Below are 21,912 nucleotides of genomic sequence, written 5' to 3' on the forward strand. Positions count from 1 at the left end.
CTGTGCTCCGCACAGGCAAGCCATGGGACTGAAGCATTGTCACATCACAGAACAGCCATGGGCAAAGTCAGACTCAATGGGTGTAGTGGTGTGGTTTTGGTTTCATCAATTTTATGTATGTATTTGTTCCTTGTATTAAGTTCATTTTTATAAGTTATAATTGTTTGCCCCATGTCACCCATGTTCCACCCTCATTGGTTTCATCCCAACCCCAGTTCTATGTCAATCAGAAGTTATCCAGCCCCTGGGTCTTGTCTGTCACTTTGGGGTCTCTCCCAAAAGTCTGGAAAGTTTCAGTAAGGACCCCAAGTGATTGGACAAGACTTCAGCTGTCTCCCCACCTGAGCTATTAATTTGTTACAATGTATGTCGTTTACTTAGAGAGCCATGCCCCCTTGGCCCCTGATTTGTCCCCAGTTAAACCCATCCCTGAGTTCCTCCCCCCAATAAAAGATGTTGCATTCGGGAGTTTCCCGCTTTTTTCCCCTCACTTTTCCCCCGCTGCTTCTGCTGAGGGGTGTCTGCTGGGGCAGATACCCTGATGAATAAAGCCAGCAGTTAACCCAGAACAGCCTCCTCTTTTTTCCTGCTGTCGTTGCTTCACTCCTTCAAGCAAGACAAGAACTCACAGGGTCGGTGAGGTTCATCCTGCTACCGAGCCGTGCCCTTCACTGTCAAGGTGTCAGGGCTGGCCGAGGCAGAGAAAGACACCTCTACAAATGGTCTCTAAACTTGCCATGGTATGAGGCCACTGACCTCACACACCATTTATCCCGCTTTCTGCACAGCCCATCCCAGGAAAACCAAATGAAGGCCACGCCGGAGCCTCGGTGTGCCCTGGCAAAGTTCCACCGTACTGAGCAAGGTCCCACAGGGCTCTCACACAGCAAGCCAAAAACGTCTTCTACACTTTCTTTTTCAGTGTACAGTATAATTATTCACTTGAATATAAAATCTACTAAATTTGCATTATGGAATTTGCATCTTTTTCCTTCAGATTTCATTTGGAGAGCGCACAAACGCATGCAGGAATCAGGCCAACAGCTGGTGTTCAGGCATCTGTGCATAATCCAGCACTCAACTTCACGGCTGTACAATAAATACACGACCCTGGTTTTTTTCCTCCCTCCCGTTTAACAAGATATTGACAAGGCAGCTGACAAACTGTCCGAGTTCACGGAGCAGTGTTCCCACAGCCTCCAGTTACCCAGGACACTTGCACAAACAGCTTGAGCAAGCAGGTGGCCAAACCTGGAACAAGTGGATTAACGACATTATCCCATTTAATGAAACCTCAGGATTTCATTAAATGAAATGATTGCCCAACAAGAGCGTACACAGCAGTTACAGCGAGCGTGTGCGGACGGAAACCTCTGCGTGGAGGTTTGCAAACTGCTGACGGGTGCTACAAGGTGTTGCTGGTAACGGGGTTATCCAGCGCTTAAAATGAGCTAAAATCTTCAAACTTTTCCCGTCACGTCGGGGCCGGGCAGGACGCGGATCGCGGGAGCGGCACCGCCCCCTCCCGTCACGGCCAAAATGGCCGCCCCCCGGCCCCGCCCGCCGCGCGTCACACTCGGGCCAGGCACGCGCGCCGCTCTGGGCGCTCCGCCGCGCCCCGGAATCGCCGCCTGTTCCGCCCGGAGCGCCGCGTCCGCCCTGCTGATTGGCTCTCGGCCGCGTCACTCCGGGCCCGCCCGCCCGCTGATTGGCGGAGCCCGGGGGGCGGGCCGAGGCGGCCGGCGGGCAGGAAAGCGCTATGGCGGCCGTGGCCCAGTGCGTGCGGGGAGCGCTGCGCCCGCGCCTCCCGCTGCTGAGCGTGGCACTGAGGTGAGGGGGCCGCGCCGCGCCGCTCGCCCCACCCCGGACACTCGGGTCGGGCCGCGCTCACCGCCGGGCCGGGAGGAGAGCGAGGCTCGGTCCCGCCGCGCTGGGGTCCCAAGCCCTGGGGAGCCCCGTCCGACAGCCGGGCCGGGCCGGGGCCGCCCCCATCCCCCGCCGCTCTTGGCCGCTCTCCCCTGTCCTTCTCCGGGAGAGCGGCCCGGCCCGGCCCGGCCCGGCACTGCGGGCAGCCTGCGGGGCTCCGGGCCCGCTGGGTCCGTGCGGCGGGCGGGGATAGGAGCCGCTGTGTGAGCGCAGCCTCGTCCTTGGGCGGCTCAGCTCGCCCGGCCTTGGGGACGGCAGGAAGGGATATGAGCCATTGTTTGTGCGGGCAGGCCCGCGGGGCTCCCCGTGCAGCGGGGACGGCGGCACGGGGGGTGCCGAGCCCTGCGGTGCCCGTGTTTTCAGGAGGCTGTTGCCGGCGATTGCATCACGGATTTTGTTTCCTGATAGAGCACAGGGCTGAGAACGCATACTCCACTTAAAAGTTCTGTGACTGTAAACGGAATGTAGTGGACGCTTACAAGCTGATATCTGGCAGCAGTTATTTTCTGCTACAGTTTAAATGGCCGGGGATTTGCTGCTTCTGACGGAAGGTTCTCCACGTAGTATTCACAGGCCTAGAACTGTATGAATTCGTGCTTTGATGTGAGAATTCTGTGGACATTATGTGTTAAAGTGTCTGGTACGTCTAGAAAATGCTGATATCTTACAATATAAGCAACAGAATAATAACTTCTATCTTTTTGCCTTAGAACATCTCCACGACTGCTTTGTGCAGCAACACAGCAGAAAAATCCTGGCCAGAACTTGGAAGAGGACCAGAGTCAGAGCCAAAATGAGCAGAAGGTGGAACCCAGCTCTGCTGAAAAACTGCTAGCTGAGGAAAAGGCCAAACTGGAAGAACAACTAAAAGAAGTTACTGTAAGTGTCTCTGGGTTATTAGGATGCACACATTACAAATTGTGTGCCTAAGAGCCTGCACTGTAGGTTCTCAGTGCACAGTCTGAATACAGTTATGTGATTCCTGTTTAGTTGTATAAAATCCACAATTTGATAATTTCTTTAAACTTTAGAGTACACGTACTACAAGAGCTGGGATGCATCCCTGGTCCAAAATTAAAATCTTGGAAAATTTCTTTCCAATTTCTGGATGAAATTTTCCTCTTCCAGCCTGAAATTTTGTTACTGATTTTCGTGTGGGTTTTGCTCAGTGGAGAAGTAATTTCTGGGAGCCACGGAAGGGTGTGAGTGTGTCTCTGGTGGGTGCATTGGTGTTGTTAGGAGTAGACTTCATGGAAACAGCTGCTGACTTTCCAAAGGTCAGAGTTAATGATGCTTAGCTTTTATACAGGAGTGTACTTAGGCCGTAGTTAGGAAGTTTCAAACCTTGTCTGTTTGGAGCCCTTCAGACTCGAGGCTGAAATGTCACATCCCTCTGTGTGGCCTCATGGACCTTGCATTCTCTCCTGTGCACAGTTCCAGCAGCTGAAGGATGTCCTGAGGGATGGGAGGTGGGCATTAAACAAAGACATTAATGAGTGCTTTATATAAAATGGCTTTCTGGAGCATTTGAGACTTCAAGAGGTAGCCCAGAACCTACTATAGAACCAGCACCTGTGGATCATACATGGATTGAGGTGCTTTCTGTTGTTCTTCCCAAAGCTCTACAAGAAAAATTTAAGATGTCATTTAAAGTCTTTGTTTGCTGTTGGCTGCCTAAAGCAGCTCTTCAGGCAGCTTGTTGACTATTTTTATTCTGTTTTTAGATTCTTCACTGGTATACAAGGCTCAAGCATATTCAGGGTGGAAGCCATTCAGGGTTAGTTGGTGAAGCAGTCAGCATGAATTTTTATTTTATTAATTTTGTTGTATTTCACATCTTAGTACATCTGCTGGTTAATGGCCATATATCTAGGAACAGACCAAAACTTGTTATAAACAATAGGGGAGTTAGGCTTCATAGTTTGTAAAGGCTGAGGAAACTGGAAGGCACTCTCTGGTATTTATGGAGAGGGAAGAGATGGTTTGAAAGTCATGGCTGGGTTGAATCTCATTTGCTGTAGTGTCAATGTACCTCATGACTGATGATTTCTGGGAGCACACAGCAGAAATACTGGGTTCATAGAACTTTATATATCTGTAGAGTGATTTTTTTTTCAGCTAATCTGTTGACAAGTACTAGGAGTTTGGAAAACATCTGATTTCCTTTCCCTCATTCCTATCCTTGTGAAGTGAAGCAAACTTCCGTCTTGGTAGGAGAGATGGTGTGGTAATTGGCATGTTATTTCAGGTTACCCTAAATGGTGGATTTAGGCTATGAAACTGTTTAAAATGCTGTTTGATACTGAATATGCTGAAGTGAATTATTGTCGGCTGCCTGACTAGGAGGAATAACTTCTGTTACTGGTTTTTCTTCTTTAGGAGAAGTACAAGCGTGCCTTGGCAGATGCAGAAAACGTGAGGCAAAGAAGCCAGAAACTGGTAGAAGAGGCAAAGTTATACGGTCAGTGGAGGCTCCTCTGGTGTTTGCTCAGTAAGAGCCAGGAAATGCAAAGCCTGGAAAAATTAAGCTGACTGGCCTTGCAGTACTAACAAGTTGTACTTCCCAGTGATTCTGACTACTTGCTTAAAAATGCATTTGAAGCAGAGAGGTGTGAACAGTTCTCAACTTGCATCAGAATTGTGACCATCTCCTCAGCCAAGGGCAAGACTTAAACTGCTGAAGACAACAACTGTCATTTTCTTAAAATTTGGTATCTGGTTTCCTACAATGTGTACACCATTAGTAGATTTTTTAGTAAGTTTTGCAGCCTGAAGTTTGCCTTTTTCACATATTTTGGTCTCAGATCTGACCAAGGCCATGGAATAATGTTTTGCCTTCTAGTTTGTGTTTTTGGTTTGTTTTTTGGTTGCTGTTTTTTGGGTTTTTTTTTTGGAGGGGGGGTGTGGTTGATTGGTGGTGTTTTTTCTGGGTTAATTTGGGGTTTTTTGGTTGGTAAGTTGGTTTCTTGGGGGTTTTTTGGGGTTGGTTAAGGCTTTTGGGTTTGGGGGTTTTTTTTGTTGGTTGGGGGTTTTTGAGGAGTTTTTTGTTTTTTTTGGTTTTTTGGCCTTTTATACTTGAATAACTGTTCCGTTGAAGGCAATAGCTTCCAAATAGAAGTAATACCTCTAAATGAATGGATTCTTTTCAGTGCTAGGAATGCACACTCACTGGCTGTGAGGAGTGTAGAAGCACGTCTTCCTTCAAGAGCCAGGCTAGTAACACCTGACTTAGCTTTTTGATATTTCCAACACAAATCTATGAAACAGAAATTGTGTGCACATGCTGCAGCAGCAGAGTGCTGTTTTATCCTGGTGTTTGACTGCCACTCTGCCTCAAAAAATGAGTTGCTCTTCTTTACCATGCACCATACACAAGTGTATAGTTTAATTCTCAGCATTTAACTTCTAATTCCTGAATACAGGTCTTCAGTTAATGTGTACTGTAAGAAAAAGTACATAGTGCTCTTGCATTCTTTCTCATGGATGTTTGAGTGCTTCATCCTGAGGTTGATTTGCAGTAAGCATTGTTCCAATAATGTTCTACTTACTGCAAAGGACTTGGAGTCATGTCTGAGCTCAGAGGTGCTACAATAGAAATGAATTTATCTGGAAAACTAGATTACATATAATCTGTAAGTTTTATTGCTTGTACATTACTGCTTGTTCTGTTGAAAAAAGAGAAACTCATTTCTTGCATAAATTCTGAGTTGCAGTCAAAGGTATTTGCAAATACAACTGCAATAAAGAACCAAACCACCTTCTGAAGAGTTTGGTTATTTGGTTTGATCCAGATAACTAGACAGCTGATTTATCTATATTTGGTACAGTTCAGCCCCAACCACAGCTCCATTTTTCAGTTTAAAACCATGACATGTTTTTCTCAGATTTTTGGAACTACTTGGACGTTGTTAGTTACTGTTGTGTAAAGAGCCTGAGTCTCTACAGAGCTGTGCAGTTGTTAGACACTTTCCTGAGAACTGGCTGATCCCCACAGATCTTGTGTTTCCATAATTGTGGGGGCTTTTTGTTTAAACCAGACTTGGCCTCTGGTAATGGTCATATCACTTCTTGGTAAGGAAAAAAAAATCCAAAATGTGAGCTAGGATTAAAAAGGCTGACTCTGGCTTAAAAAAAGACAAACCAAATGCCAAACCAAAACCCAGTGCTGGTTGCACTTTGCTTACCTCTATGTAGAAATGTATTATTTTATTAAACTGCTTTGATTTTTTTTCTTGATTGCTAATGCCTTAAGTGACATTAGTCCAGGTTCTCTTTACTGTGAGCCAGATAACAGCTTCAGGAAAAGGACTATGATTAACTTGGAAATTGCTCACTATTTGCAAGGCACAGCTGCTGACCCTGTAAAAGAGGTTTGTAGTGCAAGGGAGAGGTGCAAGTTCTTTTCATTCAAGGAAGAGTTGAATCTTTTTTCATCTCTTGAAATCATCATCAGTCTGATTTGATCATGGTTTGTCTTCTGCAAATGTTTTTATGACATCAGCTTAAAGAGTAGGAATAGGGCAACATAATGCTTTGAGCATTCGGTGATGGGAGAGACATGAGGAAATTACATGAAGTCATCTGAAGGTTGTGGTAACTTTGGTAAGAATTTTAACTATTATTGTTAGGCCATTAGCATAACTTAACTCTTTTGAGTTGAAATCACATATTTTTTTCTGTAGAAGTAGAGGAGATGGTGTGGATTTCAAGGTATGTGTAGTAGTTCTTTATTGTCCTCCAAAACTGGAAAGGATACTTTCCCCCAAATGATTACAGTATCACACACCTTCTTAAAAGTCTTAAGAGTGCAGATTTTTGCTGTAGCTTTTGGGGTTGTGAGGTTGGGGGTTTTAAACACTTGTTTCCCTCAGTGGACTAATCCTGTTTTACCCTCCTTTATACATTTTCAGGGATCCAGAGCTTCTGTAAGGACTTACTAGAAGTCGCAGACATTTTGGAGAAAGCAACGGAAAGCGTTCCAAAAGAAGAAATTAAAGATGAAAATCCTCACTTGAAGAGCTTGTACGAAGGCCTTGTCATGACAGAAATGCAGATTCAGAAAGTGTTTAAAAAGCATGGGCTGCTGAGACTGAACCCTGTGGGAGCCAAGTTCGATCCGTACGAACACGAGGCGCTGTTCCACACGCCCGTGGAGGGGCAGGAGCCCGGCACCATCGCGCTGGTATCCAAGATCGGCTACAAGCTGCACGGGCGCACGCTGCGGCCCGCCCTGGTGGGTGTTGTCAAGGACGCTTAGCTGCTCCAGCTGAGAGCTCCAAATGCCATACAACTATTAAACAGCCGGATGGTTTTTCTCTCACACCATGCTTCCCTCGTTCCTATGCTCCCTGAGAGGTTTAAATGAGTTGGTTGAGGTCTCCCCGTGAAAATGAAGTAACTGATGAAATTCTCCTGCTTAGTGGCCTTCAACATCACTGTTCCATAAGCTCTTCTCTGGTGTGAGCTACAAGAGCCACTAAGCCCTCTAATGCTTTAGATTAGATAATGTTTTTTACAACTATTGCTCCTGAAAAGGTGAATTAAATTGGAAAGAATGAAATGCTCACAAGAATGTTGCAATATCAAATTTATCACTGTGTGTAGATTGAAAATACAGATAGTGGTTCAAACACTTCCTTTGGTTTTGCAGAATCCCACATTGCAGAAGTGGGTGATGTAGTACAAATAACCTGCTTTCTGCAAGCACCCATTAGCTTTTACACACTGATGTGACAAATGCCCTGTTTTGTCTATTCAAAAATAATCTCTCAATAACTGAAACTGAAACCTGTGTGAATTCTGAACTGTAAATAAATGGCAATGGAGATTAGATATATTTTGTAATTGTTCAACCTTTTTGTCCTGTACTAACATAGAATCAAGAAAACCATCCAATACTTGTATGGCATTGAAGAATCAATAGAATTTATCCTATGTCTGGATTTTTAATTTAATGTTGTATAAATTGGTTTAAACAATTTTTATAGTCTTGTAAGTTCCAGCTTTGCACTCAGTTTGTTATGCAAACTGTAGTTACAGTCCTGCTGAGAGCCAGAACACCCAAAGAAGTGAGTTGCTGAGAGTTTGGTATGTGATTTCTTTTAGACTTACATAAATAATTGCATGGAAGTGGCTCAAACAAAAGTGTGAACCTAGTTTCATTTTCATTATTTCTTACATTTACTCAGCTTGGCTCTTATGTTGCACCAGAACTTTACCCCGTGCAGCTCTTGCCATCTCTAACTCCACCTGCTGCTCCCAATCCTGTAGAATCAGGCTAACATACAACAAATGACTACCTGAAGGACACTTGTCTGGTCACCTGTATAGGAGTGGGTGGAATCTGGCAAATTACACAACTGACAAAGGATCCATCCTATTGTATCCTGAAAGCTCACACTATTAACACACATAACAGAGTCCTCAAACTTAGGGAAGTTATTAAGCCCTGTAAAAAGTAAGTACTTCTAAAATTTTTACCATGGTTCGGGTTATTGTGGATTAAAAGGAGCTTCTTACCTTAAAGAAAGGTATTGATTACATTTTTTGTGGTTCAGATGCAGAGTTGCCAAGAGCTTACTGAACACTGGACCTACTCATGGTGAGAAGTGGTAACTCATTCCTTAAGACATTTTCCCAGTGCTGGTTTCCCTCACGGGAATTAAACAGTTAACCAGGAACAGCCTAAGTGCATAAAACTGTTTGGAGGTTAGTCATGTTAGTCATATGTAAGGAATCATTCTTTCTCAACTCTGAGAAAGAACGCCTTGACTGGGCAGAGGAAGGAGAGCAATTTTTTGATGTGTCAAGACAACTACACTGTTAGGTTTTTAAAACTAATCAAGTACAGGGAGAAAAAGGCAAAGATAGAGTTTAAAATACAAGGGGAAAAAAAAGGGATTCCATATACTGAAGTTGAATTTGAAAGTACCTTTCCTCCATCTGGGTTGTGTGAAGAAGGATTGAAGAAATGGTTTTGTTGCACTTTGATTGGGACCTGTTCTCACAACTGATGTCAAAAAGGGATCAGGTTCCATTTTATATACCTTTAAGACCTGTCATGTATTGTTTTATCCCCTCCCCATCCCTCTGGATCTAAACTAAATGTAGTAATAACATCCCTATACAGAAGTTTTTCCAGTAGGGCGTTAACACAAAGGGACACCTTGTTCCCTAGCAGAGCAGATTTTGTTAATGGTCTTCCCAGTCCTTCCCACAAACTGTCATTTTTGGACTACATTAATTCATTTGGGGTGTTCTTAAACACAAGGTCCTATTAAATCTTCAGCACAAGGTTTATCTTTAAAGCTGGTAACTGAGTGTCTCATTTAAGTGGTTCCCCTTCCCTGGCCTGCCCTCAGAGAGCCTTTGGCATGGAGTGGGTCAGTCTCTGAAGAGCTCCAACCACTGTGCACTCTGCCACACCCCAGGAAGGAGCACTGAAGAAATCAAAGAACACAGAGGAAAGTAATTCTGTAATTTAAGCACCCAACAAAGCTACCACCAGTACGAGCTATCTCCAAAACTACATTTCCACCCATCACATTTAGCTACACTCCATCTCTACTTGTTATTGCAAAGACTTAAGCCATTTTCCTCATTGCCCAAACAATGTTACTGTTAAAGCAATCATGGAAAGAAACTTTCATGTAAGTTTATTTACCAATACACAATGAAAAAATCTAGTAAAAAGCTGTGTGCACAACATCAGTTAGGCTTTGTGTGATTTCAGCAGAGGCGTTCGTGTGTCTGGCACAGCTACAAATGTAAACTTCAGATGAATGCAACATTCCCTTTAAGGAAGAAAGAAGCTGATGAGCTGAACATGCTCATGGGGTATCTTGCTTCACAGTCTTTAATGTGTCATCACTTAGGAGTGACTGGAGCACACACAAAAACATTTTGTGAGAAGAGTAAACCAGAAGGCTCATGAAGCCAGTTCCAGCTGCAAAGGGATCGAATGCAGAGGCTGCATGAGAGAATAATGGCAGAGTGCTCAGCTGGGGTGATTTCCAGGGCAGGTCATGGTCACAGACTGGTGCAAACCCACAAACACTGTTCTCACTGTGTGCTGGGCCTGCCATGAACGGGGCAGGAGGGGCTGTAGCCAGAACACTCAGCAGCATCCCAGCCCAGCACTGGGCAGTGCACACGGACTGAGGTGGAGGCTCCCTCCAACAGCACTGGGATGGGACACACAGCACAGCCCCACCCAGAGCACAGGATCAGGGTTTGGAACAGTTCAGAGAGTGTTGCTTTTTCATAGGCTTACATCAATGCTGTTAAGACAGATACTATCATTAGTAATAACTTTAATTTGAAAAGTCAAGAGCATTAAGCATATAAAACACCTTGCATTAGCAACATGAAGGCTGGGTTATTTGTACAGTACTTCCAGATCAACACAAAATACAAGCTGAAAGAGCTCTTTGCCATCTCAGCCCCTTCACCACAGAAGAGAAGCAGCATAGCTGTAGTAAATTGCTGGATTAACTGCATCTCAACTTATAAGCAATCAAACAGAAAACCAGCAGCTCATAACAAAGGAATGCTTAGACTAAATCAGTTCCATGTGAAATATGGAACAGCAGCATCCTCTAGTGCAAGTCACCTTTAAAATTAAAAGCATAGCTGACAATGAGACATTGCTTCTAGGGAAGCCCTTTCCAAGGGACTAGTATTTGCTAAAGCAAACATTCACCACCTTGAGTTAACTTGCAAGTACAAAATAAATATTGATATCCATATTGCATACATTAAAAATACTTTATTTTACATTCATTTTGATGTTCAATAAGTTACATCTAGCACCAAAGAAACATTTTGGAGGGGTTGAGGAATTAAGAAGCTACAAAGTGTAAATGCAGAATTCACTTCAACATTTAAATGACTCATTGGTGCCTAGATTTTTTCCTGTTATTGTTCAGATGGGCTTTACGCTATTGCTTCAGTTTAACGTAGATATGCCAAAACAGTGTAGAAATATGAAAATCAGATCTGAGGGAAAAAAAACCCAAAAGAAACCAAACCAAAACAATTCTTTTAAACTCCCAACCACATGCAGAATTGAGGCTTCATAACAGCATGTTATGGCAGTTAGGTAACAAGTTACATGAAGAACCAAATTGCAAAACTAGAATGCTGAAAAGAAAGACTGAGCTTCCTTCCCACAGGGATAGGACAGAGAAAATAACCAAGGGTTTATACCTTATGAACTTGTGTGCTGCTTGTACATGCATATAGGGTAGAAGTGGTTATTAAAGCTACTCAGCACATTGCAGTTAGCTCTACTGCTGCCAAGAAGAGACAGTTTTGTCTCGAGTATGCCACAACAAACCACTTACAGATAAGCCAAACAAAGTATTACATCCCAGAGAACATAGCCCTTACCTTTTTGAAAGGACATAACATCATAAGCTCAAAAGAAAAAGGCACTAGAGTTTTGGGTTTTTTTCCTTAGAAATGCTGGCTTTGTAATTGTACCCCTTTCATTCTAAACTCACTGGTAACACTAGTTTGGTAATGCTGGATATATTAAATGAAACCCAGCTCTGATCAGAATACCTCTGCCAAACTGCAGAATTAATACTGTTTTAAGATTTTGTGGTATCCTCACTGACTACAGCCCAAAGCATCAAAGCAAGATGACATTTCCAGATCTTGCACTCATAGTAAAGCCAGTCAAGTTCCAAATTTTGGTACACTTGCACTCTAAAAGACCTGCCCAGCCTGCCTCCAGTCACAGCTTCCTGCTCCAGACCACACCAGCAGAGAGGCTTAGGCACAGGTAACTCTGTCATCTTCCACATGGCAACCACCATTTTTTAATCATTTCATTAAATACCAGCATGGGAACTGAAGGATGAAGTGGGCATAAAAATAGTTTTCTAATCCTCCTTTGGCATCTTTCCTTTAATCAATAGATTTTACTAGGATGGTACTGTGGGTCTGGCATTTGTGTTTCCTGCTGGTGGCCGGCTCCAGCAGCACTCCAGGCTGCAGCTGTCAGAAGTGCAGGAGATCCCTCCCAAGGTGCACTGTCTCTCTGCCTGTCAGTAAATTCAGATTCACTGTGCCTGGACCGGTACATTTCAAGGTATGTGCAATTAGAACCCTACAGTGCCTGGATTAAGCATTCCAAATTTAGGAACACTTTGTGCATTCTGACCAAATCTGCATCAATTGTTATTTTTGTTTTAAAAGACCAATCTCAGCGATCACGCCCCATTTGAGAATCTTACTCCCTTTCCCTGACTTCCCAGTAAAATTCAGGAGGCAGCTACACCTCCTCAGCCTGTATGAGTTCAGCAGTTAAGATCCCAAAGAAGGAGGAGCAGGCTCCCCCAACAAGGAAAAACAGTGATTTTGCTGCCTGAGGCTCTCAACTTCTGCCGAACACCTCACTGCCTATTCTCCCAAACCTCATTTCTGGCCCAAATCAGGTACCTCTCTGTAGCTGACCCCTCCTCTGGAGCAAAGCACCACAGCTGCTGGGGATTCCTGACACTCCAGTACCAAGCAGGAAACGTCAAAGCTTCAGAGGGGTCTGTTTCAGGAAACTCAGGTCAAAGCAATGCCTGGATCAGATGGGAGCTCTTCAAGAACCCCCCTCCACAGCACAAGTCCCTGGAGGCATCTCACCTACCACATTTCCTTCCTTCCTTCCTTCCACTCCCTGCCACGGCTCCCTCCTGCTGTACTCTCGACAGGAACTCTCATCCCGGTGTTCCCACGCCTCGGCTGTAGTTACTAAGGACAATGTTCCGAAAGCTCAGCAATGGTCACTAAAGTCCCTGCTCACCTGCTCCTGAGCACAGGACTTTTGTAAGCCTCACTTTGCTGCCAGCATTATGCCAAAAAAGAAAAACAAAACAAAGGGTGAAGAAAGTTTCCAGCAAATGAAACTATCTCCTACCTTCAAAGAAACGCAAGGATTACACTGGTATTTGTTTATCCAATAGTACGGACTAAAGCAACTACTCTGGGACTACCGGACTTGAGTAAGTTCACATGAAAAAATCTGTTCTAATCATGTACCAAAAGCAGTGAAATCCAATGTAGAAGTTTCACAAGTATTTTCCATGATCCAAAGCAAAAGTCTATTTGAACCACCATGGATCATGATGACTGTGGGGGTTTATGTATTTGCTCTTTTGTGTTTTTAAGCAACATGGTTTCTGTATCTTTGGGGAGGGAAGGAAAAAATAACGGAGTCCTTGAGGCTGTATGGGCCTCTGCTGTGTTTTTTCAGATCAGCTGAATTTCATGAAGCATCCCTGGATATCCAACCACTTTCTGTCAGAAAGTTTAAAATCCTTTTCTTCAGTACCTTATCTAAGTAACTGGGAAGGCGACTCTTTGAAGGAATCCCTTGTCTTTTTTGGAGATGGTCTTTAATGATGATAGTTTTTACAGTCACGTAACGTGCAGGACTCAAGTTCAGAGAGCTGCAGAGCACCTTTTCCCTGTCCGATAAGAGTTCAAAGCCAGGCAGGTTTTCAATGGCAGCAAATTCACCTTCTTTACCCTCTTCCTTCCCTCTCTTTGAACTAGCTATGTTCTTGTTCTCCTTCCTCTTTTCCCGTTTGTGCCTGGCTGCCTCATACTCTGCCGACTCCTCCATTTTGGTGATCCCGTTTCGCCGATACCGCTGCAGCTCCCGGATCTTCGCTCGAAGTATCCTCTCCTTGTGCATGTTCTCAAAGAAGTCTTCAAACTCCTTACAAGACATGAACTGGTACAAAGGCCTCAGTTTCAGCCTCAGCTCCTTCTCTTCTTTTGTGATCTTTCGTTTGGGAGCCTTCTCCTTGTCTTTTTTATCCTTCCCAAGGAAGGCGGGCACCAAGTTATAGTCCCGCGCAATGTTCTTGCGCCGCTGCCTCTCCTTGAGTTTCCTCACGTACATGTCCACGTGAGCCCTTTTCAGCTCAATCTCCACATCGTCGTCGTCGTAGTTGACCGAGAGGCCGCTGATGAGCGTCTCGGCGTCCTGGTCGTACTCGATCTCGTAGTCGTCGCGGAGGGGCATGTACCCCAGCTGCTGCTGCTCGGCCACTGAGATGTCCAGCGGTGGCAGCGGCGTCGTCAGGCTGGGGGACAGCGGGCCCCCGCTGGGACACGTGTGGTCCGTTACCCTGTTGGGAATGGTGTCAGGGATGCAGGCCTTGCCCAGGTTGCCGTGGATATACATGCTCACGTAGTGTTCCATCACCTCCTGAGGTGTTCGGGATGCTCCCACGTGAGCAGCCATGTCCTCCTAAATGGGAAAAAAGGAGGAGGGATGATTCCCATTACGTCTCGGCCATAATGAGCACTCAGGAAAGAGCACGACTTTCTCCTTGCCCCTCAAAAGCCAACTCCCAGTACCTGAACTTCCCTAGCAATAGTGGCCGTATGTCTGTCAGATCTGTGATTTCGGCTCTGTGTTTTTACAGTGCACAGAAGCAGGTCAGCCACGAAAACAGCACCACATGGTGACTCCTGAGCTCCCATGGCACTCCCACAAGGCCAGATCACCATGACCAGGAAGCTTTCCAAGTCCCAAGCCAACACCATTAGCACTGTACAGCTTGGGTTTTGCTTCTTTATATCACATTAACTGAGGAGAAACATGGAAATAAACAAAAAGTGTTCACTGTATTTATTCTTTTCTAGTTATTTAAGAACTAAGCAAGCTGCAATGATTGTATACTTTAGGATTTTGAAAAAAATCTTTATATTTAATGAAGCAAAACATAAGTAACAAGAAATCAAATCAATCAAAAATTAATCAAAGATCCAGTGGAGGGCAATGAGAATGACTGAGGGAATGAACTGTGTCTCTTACAAGGACAGGCTGTTCAGCCTCAAGAAGGGACAGCTGAGAGGGGACATCACCACTGCCCATCAGTATCTGACGGGAGGTGTCAGAGGATGGGGCCAGGCTCTGCTCTGTGTGCCAAGCAATAGGACAAGAGGCAACACGCAGAAACTGATGCACAGGAAGTCCCACATGTACATGAGGAAGGATTTCACTGTGCAGGTGACTGAGCCCTGGGACAGGCTGTGGAGTCTCCCTCCCTGGAAACGGTCAAGAACCGTCTGGATTCAATGCTGTGCCATGTGCTCTGGGATGACCCACTGCAGTCCTTTCCAACCTGACCCATTCTGTGACTGTGAAATGACACTGCTGGTTTTTAAAGCCGAGTCTGGCTGTGCAGTGACACCGAAGGGAGCAGCCAGCCCGCAGCCGGGACATGCTGAAGGAAAGGCCGAGCACGGGTAAGAGGCAGCTCTGAGATCCGTGACCCGACGGGCTGTCGGGAGGCAAACCCAGGACCTGGAGCAGCGGCAGGCCCGAGGTGCCGGTGCAGCCCCGGGACCCGCCCGGAGGGACGGGGCAGCGCGGGGTGGGCAGCGCGGGGCGCGCCCCCGGGGCTGCCGTCGGGCCGCTGTCCCAGGAGGAGGATCGCTCCCGCCCCTCGCCCCTCCGCCCTTACCCAGTTGCCGAAGCCGAACTGCTCGATGGCGTCCAGCAGCAGCTGCTCCTCGCGGCTGCTCCAGCCGCCCTCGGCCTCGGCGCCCCAGAGGGTGAAGCGGCCGCCGTCCACCAGCTGGTAGCCGTGCCATCGGCGGTGCGGGCCGATCTCGGCGCCCGCCGAGAAGCACTCGGGGCAGAGCTCGATGTCGGCGCACTCGGTGCAGCGGAAGCGCAGCGGGCTCACCTCGGCCAGGCAGTACACGCAGTACTTCTTCCCCAGTTCCGCCATCTTACCCCGCCCGCGCGCGCGCGCGGCCGCGCCCCCGCCGCCCGCCCCGCCAATGGCAGCGCGCTCGGGGGGCGGGGCCTCGGCGAGCACCGGCCAATGGGACTGGGGCCGGCGGGCGCGGGGGGTGCCGGCGCGAGGGGACGGCTCCGATTGGCAGAGCCGGACCCGTCTGCCCTTCCCGCGGCCAATGGGAAGGGCCGCTCCGAGCGGAGCCGCCGCGCAAGAGCCGCCCCCAAGGGGCGGGGCCTCCCACGGGCAGGGGGCGGGGCCGGGCGGGTGCCTGGCAACGGGGGAAGCGGGGCGGGGCCGGGGAGGAGCCTCGGCACTGAGGGCCCTGACACTCCGAACGGAAACACCTCTGCCCGGGCAGGGGGGAGTAAAGAAATAGAGCGATTCTGCTTTGTGCTCTGCTCCTCCCGGCCACGCAGAAAACATCCAGGCTGAGGCGTGAAATCCAAACGCTTGCAACCAGCTTGACTGTTCTCTGTAGAGAGAACTGGTCAACTCTACGGCTAACGCTATGGATAAGGGATAACTCTATGGATAAGGGATAACTCTATGGACTGTGGGCACGAGAAAAAAGAGCTCGACCATCTGTGATGAGATCCTGAAGGTCAAAAAGAAGGTACTGAAAGCAGCCCATATTCTCAGCCACTTTATGGAAAAACCAAGGCACTAAGGCTGAACTGACGGGCGGCGAACGGAGTCAGAGGAGAGTGAGATCCTGACAACACGCAGCCGGCCAGAGGGAACTGCAACAGAACCGGGAACTGCAGCAGAAACGTGGGGCGCTCGGAACTGAGATAGCACCGCAGGACTCTGAGGAAAGGTGGATACTGCAGAGCTGCTGAGGCGGCAGCTGGAAATGCAGAAATGTCACTGTGCTGGGCTGACCCCTGCTTGTCGGGGAATTCAGATTATAGAAGGCCAGAAAACAAATTCCTCCTTCCTTGCTGAGCGTGGCTGAAGGAACTTGGCATTATTATTTGGGAAAACAAGTAAAGAGGAGTAAAATCTAGTTTTGAACAAATGTGTGCAACTCCTGTAGAGATACAATATAAATCTCTTTCAGTATCAAATCAGTGTTAGAGAGAACAAATCTGATTTCACATTCTAATTCTGCACATCAGGAGACACTTCAGCACAAGGAAGAGTAGGTTCTGGATAAACCAGAACCATGGCTTTGCCCAGGTCCTGCCTTCTCTCCCCTCTTTTATTTGGTCCTTCAACCTCTCTTCACTTTAGCAACAGGAAGCTTCTCCACTTTAAGGCCTGAAGTTATGCCCATGTCAGAAGAAAAACAATACTGCCTTGAGCACAAAAATGCTTTGTGATTATGAAACTTGCAATATACGAAGATTTCTTCTTTTCAAACAAAGCCACGATAAAGTATTTAAGAATTCCTGAGTTCTGTGCATGTCACAAAAATACATTTACAACTGTTTTTCATAATACAATTATCAGACCTCAGGCCTAGTCCAGAGAATGACATATGAAAAAGGGATAAAACCACAGGCACAGCAAGTATCAGACCTAAATGTCTCAGGGAATTTAACAGGTATTTTAACATGAGAACTTGGAAAACATCAGCAAAAAGTCCTCTACCTTCAATTCACAAATGGCCCAAAGTCCTCTTTTTGAACAGACAAAATCTCCTACAGGCCCCTGTGAAGAATAAAAACTAGTACTGGAATTTTAGTATCTGAATTACACTGACAACAGTCAATTAGGATAACTTTACATGACTTTATTTAACAAAACCATCTATTTACAGTTGAAAAAAGTTCCAGTTTGGTACACATATCTAAACAAAACAAACGTGGTAACTACATAACCCAATTTAAACATGATGTACGAGAGATGTACCAACACTTCTCTATATATCATTCTTGGTTTAAAACATTCAAAAATAGGCTGTTACAAGGTACCTTTTTTCCCCAAATGAAATTGTTTACTAAATGAAATAACAATAATGATTGACTGCAGACTGAAGTTGCAAAACTGCTTTATTATAAAGTGCAGATTGTAAAGAATCCCAAAGCTGGTTGGAGTTTTCTGTTTCTCTGATCTGCTGCATGTACAGTGGTACTTTTCATGTATTGCAGCAGTTTCTTTAAACCCATGAAGTAAAGAAAGTTTGCTCAATGGGGACATTTGCTTCAAGAAAGAAAATCTCATGCATCTTGTTACAGATACCTTGAAGTACCTGAACAATAAAATTGTCAAATTTTTTTATGCAATTCCCTGAATTTCTTAAAGATTTCTGTTCTAGCTAATTAAGAGATTTGGTATACTGCAAGAAACTTGAAAAGCTCAGTGGCAAGAAATTCTATGCCATTACTACTCAGCTGTGTTTTTATCAAAATTCAAGCATTACCTTCAAATCAAGTTATTGAGAAGTTGAAATAATTGCATGTTTAGGCAGGTGAATTTTTTTCACATGTATTTTGTTTGAAAACAAACTGTGCAAAGCTCCTTATTGCATTGCTGTTTCTTCATTAAAGAACATACCTTATATACACAAAGAAATCATTTAGAAAATATATACAACTTCTAAGAACAGATCAAATCACAAAACAAAGTAGTTACATTTGCAAGTAACAAACAGTGCACAAGTGTTGCAGCAGGCCTTTTCCCCACAACTATGCCCACTGTCACTGTTACATTCAACATCTTATTGAGAAGAGAAAAAGAACAGGCTGTGATGGCTGCTAAGATACCTAGTAGCTAAAAAATGCATTTTTAACCAGACAAATGAGCCACACTTGTAGACTTGCTTTAAAAAAAAATACAAATGTAGTTGCAATGAAGACTTAAATCACAAAGCCAGTTACAGTACCACCTAAATATGTGTATTGAGGAAAAAGTGATCTGTGTTCAATAAACCGTTTAAGAGCATAGTGCAAATGTTTTGGATGGTAGGCCTCTCGTATTCTTCATGGAAAGGCAGATTTGTTGTGGTAATAGAAAAAAGTAATATTAAAAAACACTTACTGACCTTCCTGCTTTCTATTGCACTTCAAAGCAATGGAGTCTACAAGTACCAGTCATAGGAGGACAAATTCTGTACAAATTCTCAGTGAATGAACATGTTTCCTATCACATCTTAAAAGTCTATTTTCAAGTGATGACCTAGGTGATGCCTTGTGGAGGAATTAAGATGACCAACAAAAAAACACATCCATTACTTCAGCTACACAAAGTGGACAGGAGAAGAGGTCAATGAGGTATCAGACTTGCAGGCTGCATTTGCATTACACATCTTTCAAAGTTTCACCAGGAAATCTTGTTCTAACTCTTCTTAATATTACAATCAAATTATCCCTCATAGAAATAACGTCTGTACCAAAGGACAGTGTTTTGATTATGTCCCACAGTCTTTATGTTGAGTTGAGCAGTGTGCAACTATTCTTCTTGTTTTTATTCAGGCAATGCCAGAGTAATCAGCATAAACCAGCTGAAGAACACTGGGAAACTGCTGACCATACAACTGGAGGATTTAGTAACGCCTGTTCACAGTTAACACAAATATTGCTTCAGTTACATTTCCCTTTTCAATGGTCATCATTAGTATAAAATGGCTTTTACACTGTACACTATGCAATAAACATTCTTGTAAATCAGAGGCACTCATGATTTGCCCTTCAACATTCACCTGAATGCAGGGATGATCTCAGACATATGAGGGATTTATGTAACAGCAGTTTGTTGCCGCTGTAACTCACTCTCATGTATTAGAGGTCTGATAGAATGCTCAGAAATGACAGCTTGTACTTATCCTGATGGTGTCTGGCACAATTCCCAATAAACTTCTTTCACTTGTCACTCTATGGATCAGCTCCACACAACTTTCCCACTGTGGCAGCAGCAGCAGCTTCAGAAGATTCCACAAAACCTTTTCAGCAGCAACCCTGGCACACATTAACTGCTCCCCTACCACCTTTCCTCCTTAGTTCTGCCAGTGAGCAAAGAGGGTTTAAAGGAGTTACCAAAATTGCTTTTCACCATTTCTCAGTTAAGCTGCTAAGTCCAGTTTTATCTCCATGACTGGACACATGGCACATGAGTAAGTAGCTGGTAGGCAAGGTCATCCTGAAACAGCAGTGCCCCAGGAGAGGGACACATGGAAACGCATTTAGTAGTATGTGACCTTGGCTTTAAAGAGAGGAAAGAGAGTACAATTGGGAAATGATGCCACCTTAGTGCTAGAACCCTCTTGGTGAGTTTGGAATCCAGTCTGATAGATGGAATTTCCTCCATATGCATCTAGATTGGAAAAATAAATTCTCAAGGCATCTTGAAGAATAATTAGTTTTGCACTGCTAGTCTGACTTCTTTTCCAAGCTTACTTTCTACTTAACTTTTTCTTATTAAAGAAAGGAATGTAGTTCTATGTCTACATGATTTCTTTGGTTAAATGGGACCCACAGCCTATAAAATCAGAAGCATTTCTAAATAAATGGTCCTTAGATCATTTAAAATTCCAGCACCAGTTATCTAAAATCCAGATCCAGCTACTGTCACAGGTATTGGAAATATATGCTGCCTAAGAATGAAACGGGAATAGCTGTCAAAGCAACCAACCATTGCTGAATGTCCAGTCTTTTAAAACATCTAAGAAGAAAATTTAGAAAATCACAAACCCTTGATACTGTTTTGTTTCACTGCCCTCATCTGAAGTACAGAATGTGTAATGCTCTCCACAGCATATGCTCATACCACTAAAAGTTTAAGGCTAAGCCTAGGTTTAATTTATAAGGGGTTTATACCCTAATTTCCTTTCTTCTTTCTTTTTTCTTCCACTCCTCCTCCTCCTCATTTTTCTTCCCCTTAAGGCTATTCTACTACTAAATATAACTGAACTAACACTTTGATTTGCAGGCTCATACATGTCAAACAGTAATCAATACTTTTGCCACTTTAGCTCTTTTCCTGGGAGTCACTGGAGGCAAACCCAACATTAACGTTTGAGTGAAGGACTTCCTTTTTCCATTTCCCGGTTATCTTTCTGCAGAGCAGCCAGTATCTAGACATTTCAACAAATGAGAGAGAAGAAAAGCATTAGATTTAAAAAAATTACTCAATAATTCATTCCAAAGAGCTTCCAATTATGTCTGAGCAATACTATTTTAACTATCAAATGTAATTAAATTTAGAGACTCTCTCCATTGACAAGAGACCTCTCCCATAAGTCCTTGTGACATGGTGGATCGAAACAGATTTTACAAAGTTTAAACTCCATCTCCCCTCCAATACACACTTTTTAATTTAAATTTGAATTTTGTAATTTGGGGTACTTGGCAGAAGAGGACCCCTATCTCTCCTTCCCCACGAGGGAAGCAGCAGCAGGCTGGGAATTTATTTGGAATGCAATCCTCATGCACACATGACATTTTCAAAGAAGGTGAGACAACTGAACAACCTGTGGAGCCACTCCTGCTGTGAAGGTTAGAAAACCTCATCTCCAAGAGGAAGCTGGCAATCCCTAGCACTACAGGCACTGCTACCCCAGGAAAGAACCAGAAACACCAGCTGCAGCTGAATTGCCCCAACCACTACGTTTAACAGCATCACATCTAAAATCACCTTTCACTTTCTCTGCAAAAAAGCAATTGGATAAAATGGACAGACCTCTACTATGGAATTACTCACAAAGTAGGCTGTATTGCTTTGAACAAAGAAAAAAAAAAGAGGGAGTTTCTGCTCTCCAACATGAATGGCTGCTACAGCCACTTAATGATTTCCACATTCAGATGACACATCTTTTTTCTTTAAGCTGGAATTTAGTTGAAATTCAGCGATGAAACAGTTTCTGAAATCATATGCTATATCCTAATAAAAAATTCAGAGATACAATCACTTCTGCAGAGCCCAAAATCAGGCAGAGTAGAGATCTTCAAGAAGATCAAAATGACTGTATGATGTGTGTCCTGACAAACTGTCATCTTCTCCCGAAGAGCGGACTTCTGCTTTTAAGTATCAAGTTGTAATATTGTCAGCAGCCTTTGTAATTAATACATTTTCAAAGTTGTGTGACTTTTTACTTCATAAATTTCACTCAATATTTCAATTTTGAATGTTGGCTAAGGTCGCCCTTTCCAGAGATTAATCTGAGGGAATCCACTCATCTCAATGTATGCTAAAAGCATGGAGTGAGCTACACAGTCCTAGCTACCCATAAAATCAAACACTAGCTCTGATAAAACACGCTTCCAGATGTTGCCAAACCCCATTTTCA

General features: G+C 44.5%; 3 protein-coding genes across 7 annotated transcripts in view; 1 reads left to right on the plus strand and 2 right to left on the minus strand.

The window, feature by feature from the left end:
- The first annotated feature begins 1,735 nt into the window (after nucleotides 1-1,735).
- Nucleotides 1,736-7,758, plus strand: GRPEL1 (GrpE like 1, mitochondrial). Its single transcript, XM_083861222.1, has 4 exons — nucleotides 1,736-1,830; nucleotides 2,637-2,805; nucleotides 4,306-4,387; nucleotides 6,837-7,758. Exons 1-4 carry the CDS (start codon nucleotides 1,760-1,762, stop codon nucleotides 7,181-7,183), a joined length of 669 nt encoding a protein of 222 aa, XP_083717348.1. The 5' UTR covers nucleotides 1,736-1,759; the 3' UTR covers nucleotides 7,184-7,758.
- Nucleotides 7,759-10,163: 2,405 nt separating this feature from the next.
- On the minus strand, nucleotides 10,164-15,683 carry TADA2B (transcriptional adaptor 2B). 2 transcript variants are annotated; one of them, XM_083861221.1, is made up of 3 exons: nucleotides 15,405-15,683; nucleotides 12,168-14,182; nucleotides 10,164-12,135 (listed from the first exon to the last, which is right to left on the minus strand). In XM_083861221.1, exons 1-2 carry the CDS (start codon nucleotides 15,672-15,674, stop codon nucleotides 13,190-13,192), a joined length of 1,263 nt encoding a protein of 420 aa, XP_083717347.1. In that variant the 5' UTR covers nucleotides 15,675-15,683; the 3' UTR covers nucleotides 10,164-12,135; nucleotides 12,168-13,189. The 2 variants fall into 2 exon arrangements, with proteins under 2 accessions (XP_083717347.1, XP_083717346.1); XM_083861220.1 differs by having other exon boundaries at nucleotides 15,630-15,676.
- A 1,717-nt stretch (nucleotides 15,684-17,400) lies between these two features.
- The window catches only part of TBC1D14 (TBC1 domain family member 14), a 62,615-nt gene continuing 58,103 nt past the window's right edge, over nucleotides 17,401-21,912 (minus strand). For all 4 annotated transcript variants that reach the window (XM_083860742.1, XM_083860743.1, XM_083860745.1 and 1 more), the window contains one exon: nucleotides 17,401-20,700. In XM_083860742.1, coding sequence (XP_083716868.1) covers nucleotides 20,635-20,700 — 66 coding nt within the window. In that variant the 3' untranslated portion in view covers nucleotides 17,401-20,634. The remainder of the gene's footprint in view (nucleotides 20,701-21,912) is intronic.

Source organism: Zosterops lateralis (assembly GCF_965231275.1).
Source record: "Zosterops lateralis genome assembly, chromosome: 5".
Classification (NCBI taxonomy): Eukaryota; Metazoa; Chordata; class Aves; order Passeriformes; family Zosteropidae; genus Zosterops; species Zosterops lateralis.